We start from the raw sequence: 12,503 nt of genomic DNA, 5'->3' as shown, positions 1-12,503 counted from the left end.
CCGAATTCCATTCCTACTCAGCGTATCAGCCTGGGGTGCACGTTGTACCCAATGGAGACATGGAGTGCCCCCCGAATTTCATTCCTACTCAGCGTATCAGCCAGGGGTGCACGTTGTACCCAATGGAGACATGGAGTGCCCCCCGAATTCCATTCCTACTCAGCGTATCAGCCAGGGGTGCACGTTGTACCCAATGGAGACATGGAGTGCCCCCGAATTCCATTCCTACTCAGCGTATCAGCCAGGGGTGCACATTGTACCCAATGGAGACATGGAGTGCCCCCCGAATTCCATTCCTACTCAGTGTATCAGCCAGGGGTGCACGTTGTACCCAATGGAGACATGAAGTGCCCCCTGAATTTCATTCCTACTCAGCGTATCAGCCAGGGGTGCACGTTGTACCCAATAGAGACATGGAGTGCCCCCCGAATTCCATTCCTACTCAGCGTATCAGCCTGGGGTGCACGTTGTACCCAATGGAGACATGGAGTGCCCCCTGAATTTCATTCCTACTCAGCGTATCAGCCAGGGGTGCACATTGTACCCAATGGAGACATGGAGTGCCCCCCGAATTCCATTCCTACTCAGCGTATCAGCCTGGGGTGCACGTTGTACCCAATGGAGACATGAAGTGCCCCCTGAATTTCATTCCTACTCAGCGTATCAGCCTGGGGTGCACATTGTACCCAATGGAGACATGGGGTGCCCCCCGAATTCCATTCCTACTCAGCGTATCAGCCTGGGGTGCACGTTGTACCCAATGGAGACATGAAGTGCCCCCTGAATTTCATTCCTACTCAGCGTATCAGCCTGGGGTGCACATTGTACCCAATGGAGACATGGAGTGACCCCGAATTCCATTCCTACTCAGCGTATCAGCCAGGGGTGCACGTTGTACCCAATGGAGACATGGAGTGCCCCCGAATTCCATTCCTACTCAGCGTATCAGCCAGGGGTGCACATTGTACCCAATGGAGACATGGAGTGCCCCCCGAATTCCATTCCTACTCAGCGTATCAGCCTGGGGTGCACATTGTACCCAATGGAGACATGGAGTGCCCCCCGAATTCCATTCCTACTCAGCGTATCAGCCTGGGGTGCACGTTGTACCCAATGGAGACATGGAGTGCCCCCCGAATTTCATTCCTACTCAGCGTATCAGCCAGGGGTGCACGTTGTACCCAATGGAGACATGGAGTGCCCCCCGAATTCCATTCCTACTCAGCGTATCAGCCAGGGGTGCACGTTGTACCCAATGGAGACATGGAGTGCCCCCGAATTCCATTCCTACTCAGCGTATCAGCCAGGGGTGCACATTGTACCCAATGGAGACATGGAGTGCCCCCGAATTCCATTCCTACTCAGTGTATCAGCCAGGGGTGCACGTTGTACCCAATGGAGACATGAAGTGCCCCCTGAATTTCATTCCTACTCAGCGTATCAGCCAGGGGTGCACATTGTACCCAATGGAGACATGGAGTGCCCCCCGAATTCCATTCCTACTCAGCGTATCAGCGTGGGGTGCACGTTGTACCCAATGGAGACATGGAGTGCCCCCCGAATTCCATTCCTACTCAGCGTATCAGCCTGGGGTGCACATTGTACCCAATGGAGACATGGAGTGCCCCCCGAATTCCATTCCTACTCAGCGTATCAGCCTGGGGTGCACGTTGTACCCAATGGAGACATGGAGTGCCCCCCGAATTTCATTCCTACTCAGCGTATCAGCCAGGGGTGCACGTTGTACCCAATGGAGACATGGAGTGCCCCCCGAATTTCATTCCTACTCAGCGTATCAGCCTGGGGTGCACGTTGTACCCAATGGAGACATGGAGTGCCCCCCGAATTCCATTCCTACTCAGTGTATCAGCCAGGGGTGCACGTTGTACCCAATGGAGACATGGAGTGCCCCCCGAATTCCATTCCTACTCAGCATATCAGCCAGGGGTGCACGTTGTACCCAATGGAGACATGGAGTGCCCCCGAATTCCATTCCTACTCAGCGTATCAGCCAGGGGTGCACGTTGTACCCAATAGAGACATGGAGTGCCCCCCGAATTCCATTCCTACTCAGCGTATCAGCCAGGGGTGCACATTGTACCCAATAGAGACATGGAGTGCCCCCCGAATTCCATTCCTACTCAGCGTATCAGCCAGGGGTGCACATTGTACCCAATGGAGACATGGAGTCCCCCCGAATTCCATTCCTACTCAGTGTATCAGCCAGGGGTGCACATTGTACCCAATGGAGACATGGAGTGCCCCCCTAATTCCATTCCTACTCAGCGTATCAGCCTGGGGTGCACGTTGTACCCAATGGAGACATGGAGTGCCCCCTGAATTCCATTCCTACTCAGTGTATCAGCCAGGGGTGCACATTGTACCCAATGGAGACATGGAGTGCCCCCCTAATTCCATTCCTACTCAGTGTATCAGCCTGGGGTGCACGTTGTACCCAATGGAGACGCCCCCGGATCTCGTTAGCTCCTTCGTTGCCTAATTACTCTATGCCAATTCCGATTGGGTTTGGTATTGGTCTGACAAAGGACTCGGGGTTCGGCCGGTGCCCCCCAGTATCGGCTCAGCCCTGCCTGAACAGTATAATGTGGGGGGTCAGGGCGCGACCCCTAAATGCTGATATTAGTTCTGCCCTATTACCCATATTGCTCTGCCGGAATGTTCCACTGTGACACCAGCAGGGGGGCCACCTTAACCCTATAATAGGGCCCCATTCTGCCACACAGGGGCATTACTAGGTTGTGTATCTTTGCAGCCTTCCCATATTTTAAAGCAAATTCCCTATTAATGCCATTGGCATAGTATCATGCATAGCGGGCACAGGGTACAGTCTCCCTCACAGGGGCCACTATTAATACAGAGAGACGGAACGCTTCCGCCAGCAGATAATATGTCGCCCTCAGGGCCTCAGTGACTGCAGTGCGCATGTTCCTCTCACGCTGCCCCCGTTGGGCATGCGCAGTAGCGAGGTACTGGCACTGGGACTCGGAGCGCTCTGCTCTATGCACTGCGCATGCGTCGATAGCTGAACTCTTCTTTTTTCTTCACCTCATACGGCGCATGCGCAGAAGAAATGAGTCTTTGGTTAATTTTCTTTGCTCAGGATCCTAAAATCCCACAGAGGGGGATCAGCTGCCCCGCAGGGAGGGAGAGGAAGGTAAGGCCGCAACGTTGTGTCACAGGTGGGACCCCCATTCCCTTGGCCAGCCCCCCAATTCCTTTAGCCTTCACTCTATGTACCCCACTAACCCCCCAAATATCTACCCACCTGGTACCCCAATAAACCACCCCAAATACACACACCTTAATTGCCCCAATTGCCTCCCTAAATATTCTCATGTTTATTGTGCCCCCCACTGTAAGTCTGTAGCCCCCCCAGATACACAGACCCTTAGGCTGCACCCTAAATCTACCCCCCTAAATACCCCCAACCAGCCCCCCCATTCTTCTTTCTATTTAAAATATACAGGAACCCCCCCCAGACCCTTCAGATCCACAGCCCCCCAGTCTAAAGCCCCTCAGTCTGCCCCATCCAACCCCCTTTCATCATTATTAGCTACAGTGATGGGACCGGGGGGCTACAGTGATGGGACCGGGGGGGCTACAGTGATGGGACCGGGGGGGGCTACAGTGATGGGACCGGGGGGGGCTACAGCGATGGGACCGGGGGGGCTACAGCGATGGGACCGGGGGGCTACAGCGATGGGACCGGGGGGGCTACAGTGATGGGACCGGGGGGGCTACAGCGATGGGACCGGGGGGGCTACAGCGATGGGACCGGGGGGGGCTACAGCGATGGACCGGGGGGGCTACAGCGATGGGACCGGGGGTCTACAGCGATGGGACCGGGGGGGCTACAGCGATGGGACCGGGGGGGCTACAGCGATGGGACCGGGGGGGCTACAGCGATGGGACGCGGGGGTCTACAGCGATGGGACCGGGGGGGGCTACAGCGATGGGACCGGGGGCTACAGCGATGGGACCGGGGGGCTACAGCGATGGGACCGGGGGGGCTACAGCGATGGGACCGGGGGGCTACAGCGATGGGACCGGGGGGCTACAGCGATGGGACCGGGGGGCTACAGCGATGGGACCTGGGGGGGCTACAGCGATGGGACCGGGGGGGCTACAGCGATGGGACCGGGGGGCTACAGCGATGGGACCGGGGGGCTACAGCGATGGGACCTGGGGGGCTACAGCGATGGGACCTGGGGGGGCTACAGCGATGGGACCGGGGGGGCTACAGCGATGGGACCGGGGGGCTACAGCGATGGGACCTGGGGGGGCTACAGCGATGGGACCCGGGGGGTTACAGCGATGGGACCGGGGGGCTACAGTGATGGGACCGGGGGGCTACAGCGATGGGACCGGGGGGGGGCTACAGCGATGGGACCGGGGGGGCTACAGCGATGGGACCTGGGGGACCGGGGGGTTACAGCGATGGGCACGGGGGGCTACAGCGATGGGACCTGGGGGGGCTACATCGATGGGACCTGGGGGGGCTACAGTGATGGGACCGGGGGGGCTACAGCGATGGGACCGGGGGGCTACAGCGATGGGACCGGGGGGGCTACATCGATGGGACCGGGGGGGCTACAGCGATGGGACGCCGTGTGCAATGTGTGGGAGGGGGGAGACCAGTAAAATCAATGTTATGTATATACACTGTATGGATGTTGGGGGGCAGGTACCCCTCAAAGTTCTCTTGATTCTCTAACCCAAAGACTGACCCTGGATCTGCTCAGGTTTAAACCCACATTGTTCCAAATCTGCCGTCTTCCCAATAGACCCATTTACCCCAGGGGCCCCGGGCAATAATAATACATAACAGGCTCAATTACCCCAGGGGCCCCGGGCAATAATAATACATAACAGGCTCAATTACCCCAGGGGCCCCGGGCAATAATAATACATAACAGGCTCAATTACCCCAGGGACTCAAACCTACAGTGGGCAAACTCCCCCCGATGTCTTGGGGCAATAAAAATACAGACCTACAGAAATTGCTCCCTGTTGTTCCTCTGTGGGGCAAGTTTTGGCTCAGCCCCCCCTTACGTTACTATAGGGAATAAATCTATTGATGATGTTTCTGGAACTCAGGAGGTATCTCAGACAGGCGCCATACACAAGCTTTTGCCCCTGCGCAGGGCAAATTGGGTTCCCCAAGTGCCAGTAGATTGTGGGGGATGTGTAGCCCCAAATCTCTGTTTTGCCTACAGTGCCATTACTCTATTATGGACGGAGTGAAAGCATTAAGGGAGGTGGAAAAGTCATATCCCCCCCGCATAATGTTCCCCTCCTTATATGTAACCACACTGAATGCAACAAAGGGTGATGGGAAGGGGTCTGTTTACACAGAGCTCACTGTCTCTTTCTCTCTAGCTAATTACAAGTAGAGGTATCAGTAAGTGTGCAAAAAATAATGTATTACTTTGTCATACCAAAATTAAGAAAATATTTTTAATTCATGTTCAGCATACAGTGCCCTCTGTTGGCGCATGTAAAAAGGGGTATGAAGGTTACTGCCTCTTTAAAGGAGAAGGAAAGTTACAGTCACTTACCTGATACCCCAGGCCCATGCATAAAACTGCCCCAACTCGAGGTTCATGGGCCTGAGCAATCCTTCTGATCTCTGAGGGAGCACACAGCTGTATTACTTCCTGTCAGGTGATCTCTGAGGGAGCACACAGCTATATTACTTCCTATCAGCTGATCTCTGAGGGAGCACACAGCTGTATTACTTCCTGTCAGCTGATCTCTGAGGGAGCACACAGCTGTATTACTTCCTGTCAGGGGATCTCTGAGGGAGCACACAGCTGTATTACTTCCTGTCAGGTGATCTCTGAGGGAGCACACAGCTGTATTACTTCCTGTCAGGGGATCTCTTAGGGAGCACACAGCTGTATTACTTCCTGTCAGCTGATCTCTGAGGGGGCACACAACTGTTTTATTTCCTGCCAGCTGATCTCTGAGGGAGCACACAGCTGTATTACTTCCTGTCAGCTGATCTCTGAGGGAGCACACAGCTGTATTACTTCCTGTCAGGTGATCTCTAAGGGAGCACATAGCTGTATTACTTCCTGTCTGCTGATCTCTAAGGGAGCACATAGCTGTATTACTTCCTGTCAGCTGATCTCTAAGGGAGCACATAGCTGTATTACTTCCTGTCTGCTGATCTCTGAGGGAGCACACAGCTGTATTACTTCCTGTCAGCTGATCTCTGAGGGAGCACACAGCTGTATTACTTCCTGTCAGCTGATCTCTGAGGGGGCACACAGCTGTATCACTTCCTGCCAGCTGATCTCTGAGGGGGCACACAGCTGTATTACTTCCTGTCAGCTGATCTCTGAGGGAGCACACAGCTGTATCACTTCCTGTCAGGTGATCTCTGAGGGAGCACACAGCTGTATTACTTCCTGTCAGCTGATCTCTGAGGGAGCACACAGCTGTATTACTTCCTGTCAGGTGATCTCTGAGGGAGCACACAGCTGTATTACTTCCTGCCAGCTGATCTCTGAGGGGGCACACAGCTGTATTACTTCCTGTCAGCTGATCTCTGAGGGAGCACACAGCTGTATTACTTCCTGTCAGCTGATCTCTGAGGGAGCACACAGCTGTATTACTTCCTGTCAGGTGATCTCTGAGGGAGCACCCAGCTGTATTACTTCCTGTCAGGGGATCTCTGAGGGAGCACACAGCTGTATTACTTCCTGTCAGGTGATCTCTGAAGGAGCACACAGCTGTATTACTTCCTGTCAGCTGATCTCTGAGGCAGCACACAGCTGCATTACTTCCTGTCAGCTGACCTCTAAGGGAGCACACAGCTGTATTACTTCCTGTCAGCTGATCTCTGAGGGAGCACACAACTGTAATACTTCCTGTCAGCTGATCTCTGAGGGAGCACACATCCCATCACAAAATGGTGGCTCAAAGGAAAAGATGTAAAAGGGCAATATTTTCCAGCTGCTGATTGGCCTGAGGGACATGTTGGCCCCAGTTATATATATATATATATATACATGTACATGGGAGTACGGGGAGTGGAACAGTGGGGCGCCCAATGTACAGCCCACCTGCGGGGGGGCGCTAACAGGTTACACAATAGGCCTCCATATAAATATCGGAGGCTTTGCCGGAAGTACCAGGTCGGGCTGCTATTGGTTGGGCGGTGGCACTTTCTGGCAGTGTGTCAGGGCTGTGCTGAGGCATCTGTGAGTGGAGTGAGGATATAAACCCTGGCACAGCGCCGCCCTACAGGTAGGAGACTATGGGGGCACTGACACATTGTAATAATGACCAACAGGAACTTGCTCTTCCCTCACAGGGCACTCACCACTGAGCAGCGGGCGCAGCATGGACCCCACCTTCCTGCCCCAACAAGTCTCCGTACGGGTAAGTGCCCCTTGTGCAGCATATTTGCACCCAAAGCCTTTAGTGGGGCAACTGCTTATGCCCCGGTCTTTTTTTTTTTTTTTTTAAAGATTTTATTTTGCTTTTTTCATTTAAAACAACAACATTAAGGGAACAGTCCCTTCATAGATCAACAAGACAAAGGGGTCGAAGGAAGTAAAGAGAGAAGAAGAAGAGGGGGGAGAGGGAAGGGGGGAGGAGAGTGAGCTGGGGGAAAAGCAGGTAAGGTACATTTATATTATTTTCGCAATATCCCTATGTTCAGAGTCTGTTAAGGTGGTGCGTTTGCTGTAAGCCATGATCCCCATATGGCCTCAAATTTGTCATCCACGAGCTTGGTATAGAAGTTTGTGCTTTGGTAGGGTATCGTTTATTAGCTTTTTCCAGAAGTTCAATGAGGGTGGTCCTGTAGATTTCCAATGTAGTAGTAGCGCCTTTTTGGCATAATATAGGAGTTGCAGGTAGCATAGTTGGGTTGGGGGACTCAGTTGTAGAGTGTCCATTATGCCCAGTAGGCACAGACTGGGTGACAAAATATTAGGGAGTGCTAAGGCTGGCTTAGTTGAGTACTTCCCGCCAGAATCCCTATTGGGCATTCCCAGATGACTTGGTAAAAGGATCCCACCTCGTTGAGACATTTAGGGCACTGGTCAGAGGCCCCCGGGTATATTCTGGCCACTCTTTGCGGGGTGAGATACACTCTATTAAGGAATTTAATCTGTACATATCTATCTCTACTAGAGATGGTAGTTTGGGGTACCTGTTATTTGTTTGCATCAGTAGAATGTACATGTACGTTAGTACCTTTGTAAGGTCAGGTCGGTGGAGATATCGTTCCAGTGTGGTTTCAGTGATGGTTACTGGCCTTATAGGGAATTGTGACTGCTAGGCGGGTTTTAGTTGTAGGTACTGAAATAGCATGTTCCCTGGGAGTTGAAACTCGGCTTGGAGTGTATTGAATTGTTTACATTCCCCACCCATGGTAATGTCTCCTCGTGTTTTTACTCCCGCAGATGCCCACCTAACCATCTCAGGCACTGAGTGGAAGTGTGGGAGATATTTGTTTCCCCATATGGGGGTCCATTTTGACCATACAGGTTGTTTGTTTTGAGCTATTTTTAGTGCTCTCTGAAAGGACTCCACTACTGTTTTTATAGGAGGCATTGGGCCTGATTCACTAAAAGGCGATAAAAATTATCGCACGCTTTTTCGCGTTAAAAAACGCAAAATAACTTGCGCGCGATTCACCATAGTATTATCGCGTGCGAAAAATCGCCATTTTCGCATGCAGTATTTCTCACACTAGTTTTACCGCATGCGTTAATTTCCGCGCTGAAAAGAATACGATCGCATGATTCACTATAACTTTTGCGCGCTAAATATCGCATTCGGCTATACGAAAATGAACACCTACTACAGGCAGGCGAAAAATTATAGAAAAGTACAGTAAATGAGTTTTTGCAATAAAATATGGACTTACAGTGTTATTTATTCAGTCTGTGTTTCCCCCAGAGTGACGCAGCCGCCAGTTTGCAGCGAAATGGTCATTTTTAACAGTAATTTTCTGCAAGTATTGGCGTGTATGGCTAACATGGCGTGCGTTCATTTGCGCGACTATTTCTATTTGGCTACAAGTGATGAAATGAATTCACAGCGAATTTTTGGACGTGCGTTGAATTTTTTTCGCGGCGGATTTTTTCATGCATTTCTCAAAACAATCCGCCAATGGCAAAACGCATGAAAAAATTCGCCACGCAAAAATTCACCGCACATCCACAAATTGATACAAGTGTAAAAAAATAATAGTCACGGGCAACAATTTTTTTGCCCGCACAACATTTTTGCCGTTTCGTGGATCTTTCGAAAGATTTGCTAATTTTTCACTAAAGAAACCAGAACACATTTGCTCATCACTAGTGGCTACTATTTATATGCTACCATTTATATGCTACTATTTATATACTACTATTTATATGCTACTATTTATATGCTACTATTTATATGCTACTATTTATATGCTACCATTTATATGCTACTATTTATATGCTACCATTTATATGCTACTATTTATATGCTACTATTTATATGATACCATTTATATGCTACTATTTATATGCTACCATTTATATGCTACTATTTATATGCTACTATTTATATGCTACCATTTATATGTGGCTAATATTTATATGCACCATTTATATGCTTCGACAATTTTTATACACTAATTCTATGCTACCATTCATATTCGGCGATTATTCGCGTGATTTAGCGCATGTACCGGCAAATACCGCATTGAAATAGTCTTTCGCGAGTTAAATAACGCTTGCAATATCGCACGTAAAAAAGCACGAGTATGCTTATAGTGAATCGTGCGAAAAATCGCCAAAATTAAGCAGCGGTAAAAATTTTAGCGCACAATAAGAATAGCGCACGTTTTATCGCCCTTTAGTGAATCAGGCCCATTGTGTTATAATACGGGGAGGTGCCCCTATAGGGTAGTTTTGCTAGGGCCTCTAGGGATCCCACCTTAGTGGGGCTTGTAATGTCTGGAGGGACATTCTGGGTCTTTCCCCATACCATATGAAACCCCTTATAACAGAATCTAGTGCCTTAAAGAAGGTTTTAGGGGGCACTGCGGGTGCATTATGGAAGACATATAGGAATTTTGGTAGAAAGACCATTTTTAACAAGTTGATTTTCCCGGAGACTGACAGAGGAAGGTTTTGCCACACTAGTGTTCTTTCCCGTAAACGACCTAAGACAGGGGAGATATTCAATTGTTCGTATAGTTCCAAATCCTTATGAATTTGTATGCCCAGGTACTTAAACTCTGATACGGTGTTCAGCTGTGTGATAGCGGATAGAATATTCTGTGGGAGATTATCTATGGGGAAAACAAGGGACTTGGTATAGTTCACTTTTAGACCAGAATATTTACCAAAATTAGTCAACACTCGAATTAACGCTTGGAGAGCGTTTTGTGGGTCAGCCAAATACAATAGCATGTCGTCTGCATACAAGGACACTTTCTCTTCCAGGTCTCCTAATTGGAGTCCCACTATTTCTCTGTCGTCTCTTATTTGAATCGCTAGGGGCTCTATCGCCAAAGCGAAGAGCAGTGGCGACAGTGGGCATCCCTGCCTGGTGCCCCTCTTGAGGTATATATTTGGCGAGAGCATCCCCTCTACTATGATTTTGGCTTGAGGTTGAGCATACAGTGCTTTAATCCAGCCTATGAATCTAGGCCCTAGGCCAAAGCGGGTGAGGACCTCCCACAAATAAGGCCAGTATACAGTGTCGAAGGCTTTTTCTGTGTCCAGGGCCACAACTATTCTGGTGCCCGAGTTTTGATGGTGTACAGAGAGGTTGTTAAAGAGACGTCTTATATTTATATCGGTTGCTCTGGCAGGCATGAACCCTGTCTGGTCTGGGTGTACCAAGTCCCTTATTACTCCCCGTAACCTCATTGCTAATATTTTTGCGAAAATTTTTACGTCACAGTTGAGCAATGATATTGGTCTCCTTTGGGATCAGTGTAACAGGAGTCTGGAAGGGGGGAGTCAGGTGTAGCATTGTTATATAATAAGCATCATTTTGGTGCAATCATTTCTAAGTGCTGCTTATACCATTCGGATGGAAGCCCATCCGGCCCTGGGGCTTTTCCTCCCGGTAAGCTATTAATTGCCTCCTTGACCTCTTCCAGCAAGATATCCCTATCTAGTTCTATAGCCCTAGGTTCTGCGAGAGCTGGAATGTCTATTGCATTTAGTAGGGTATCTAGGCCATTATTCAATCGGTCTGGTTGAAAATCATATAGGGTTTGGTAGTAACGGGCAAAACGATTTATCATTTCGCTCTTAAGAGTGGTCATAGACCCATCTTCTAATGATAGTTCCTTGAGGGCCCAGTGTGGCGTTTCACCTCTGGCAAGAATGGCTAGTAACTTGCTGTTTTTATCCCCTTTATCGTACCAGTGGGCTGCTCTGTACAGCTCCATCCGAGTGTATTTTTCAGTGTAGAGTAAATTTACATCCCTTTGGCATTCATTGAGTCTATGTGTGCTTTGATCTGTGGCATCCTCTGCCACTGCGGCCTCTGCCACTGCGGCCTCTGCCTGCGCCAGTTCATCCTGTGCTTCCCCCAAGGACTCCTCGCATTTCTGCCTAGCCTGTTTGATTAAGGATATATACATGCCTCTAGTGTATGCCTTCCCCGCATCCCAGACAATAGTGGGTTGAGTTGTTCCTGAATTTATTTCCCAATATTGAGTTAATAACGGGGGGAATTTTTCTACTATATGTTTATGTTGTATCCATTTAGGGGACAATCTCCACCTCTTGGGTCGGGCTTCTTGTTCCCAACTGAAGGTCACCAAGAGTGGAGAGTGATCTGAGCATACTCGGGGAAGAAATTTACTGGATGTCAGGCCCTGCAGTAGGTCCGAAGTTACTAAGGCCAAATCAGCACGTGAGAGGGCAGCGGATGCGCTGGTGTAGCAAGAAAATTGCCTGGTGTCGGGATTAAGCCAGCGCCAAGAGTCTGTCAGGCCCAGAGCAGAGGCCCACTGAGCTAGCGCCTGGTTATCTCCCTTTTGAGGGCGTAAATGATCATTATGTGGATCCATCACCATGTTGAAGTCTCCCGCCCAGAGTGTGGGTATATGTCCAAAGTTAGCTACTTTCTGTGTAATTTCATGCAGTATATGTATGTCTGCTGGGGGTGGTAGATATACATTTACAAATAGATATAGCGCCCCTCCTACCTGGCCTTTAACAAGCAGATATCTACCCCCAGGGTCAGTGATTAGTTCTTCTAGGCAAAAACCCAAGGATCTGCGTATCAACAATGCTACACCTCTGGAATAAGAGGAGAATTCTGTGTGGTACATTATAGGCACCCAGTGTCTTTTTAGTGCTCTAATTCGCTGTCCTATTAAATGAGTTTCTTGCAGCATTATTATGTCTGCACCAGATTTCCTAAGTATATTCATCACTATGGACCTTTTCATTTTTTCATTTAGCCCTCTAGTGTTCCAGGACACTACTGTAAAACCTCTGCGTAACATTGTGTATCAG

The 12,503-nt window shown here is 49.8% G+C and overlaps 2 protein-coding genes across 2 annotated transcripts in view; both read left to right on the top strand.

Annotated features, from left to right (window-relative positions):
- The first annotated feature begins 2,565 nt into the window (after positions 1–2,565).
- The window catches only part of LOC101731011 (zinc finger protein 436-like), a 46,715-nt gene continuing 36,777 nt past the window's right edge, over positions 2,566–12,503 (top strand). The window contains exons 1-2 of the mRNA XM_031901963.1: positions 2,566–3,175; positions 7,343–7,410. Coding sequence (XP_031757823.1) covers positions 7,372–7,410 — 39 coding nt within the window. The 5' untranslated portion in view covers positions 2,566–3,175; positions 7,343–7,371. The remainder of the gene's footprint in view (positions 3,176–7,342; positions 7,411–12,503) is intronic.
- LOC116411053 (loricrin-like) lies at positions 3,814–4,662 on the top strand. Its single transcript, XM_031902833.1, has one exon. It carries the CDS (start codon positions 3,814–3,816, stop codon positions 4,660–4,662), a length of 849 nt encoding a protein of 282 aa, XP_031758693.1.

The sequence above is a fragment of the Xenopus tropicalis genome, chromosome 5 (genome assembly GCF_000004195.4).
Source record: "Xenopus tropicalis strain Nigerian chromosome 5, UCB_Xtro_10.0, whole genome shotgun sequence".
NCBI classification, from domain to species: Eukaryota; Metazoa; Chordata; class Amphibia; order Anura; family Pipidae; genus Xenopus; species Xenopus tropicalis.
The sequence above is the reverse complement of the archived record's forward strand: the minus strand, read 5'-3'. Positions and strand labels throughout refer to the sequence as shown.

Coding starts and splice junctions, on each gene's coding strand:
- LOC116411053 (XM_031902833.1), top strand. CDS start 3,814: ATGGACCGGGGGGGCTACAGCGATGGGACCGGGGGTCTACAGCGATGG.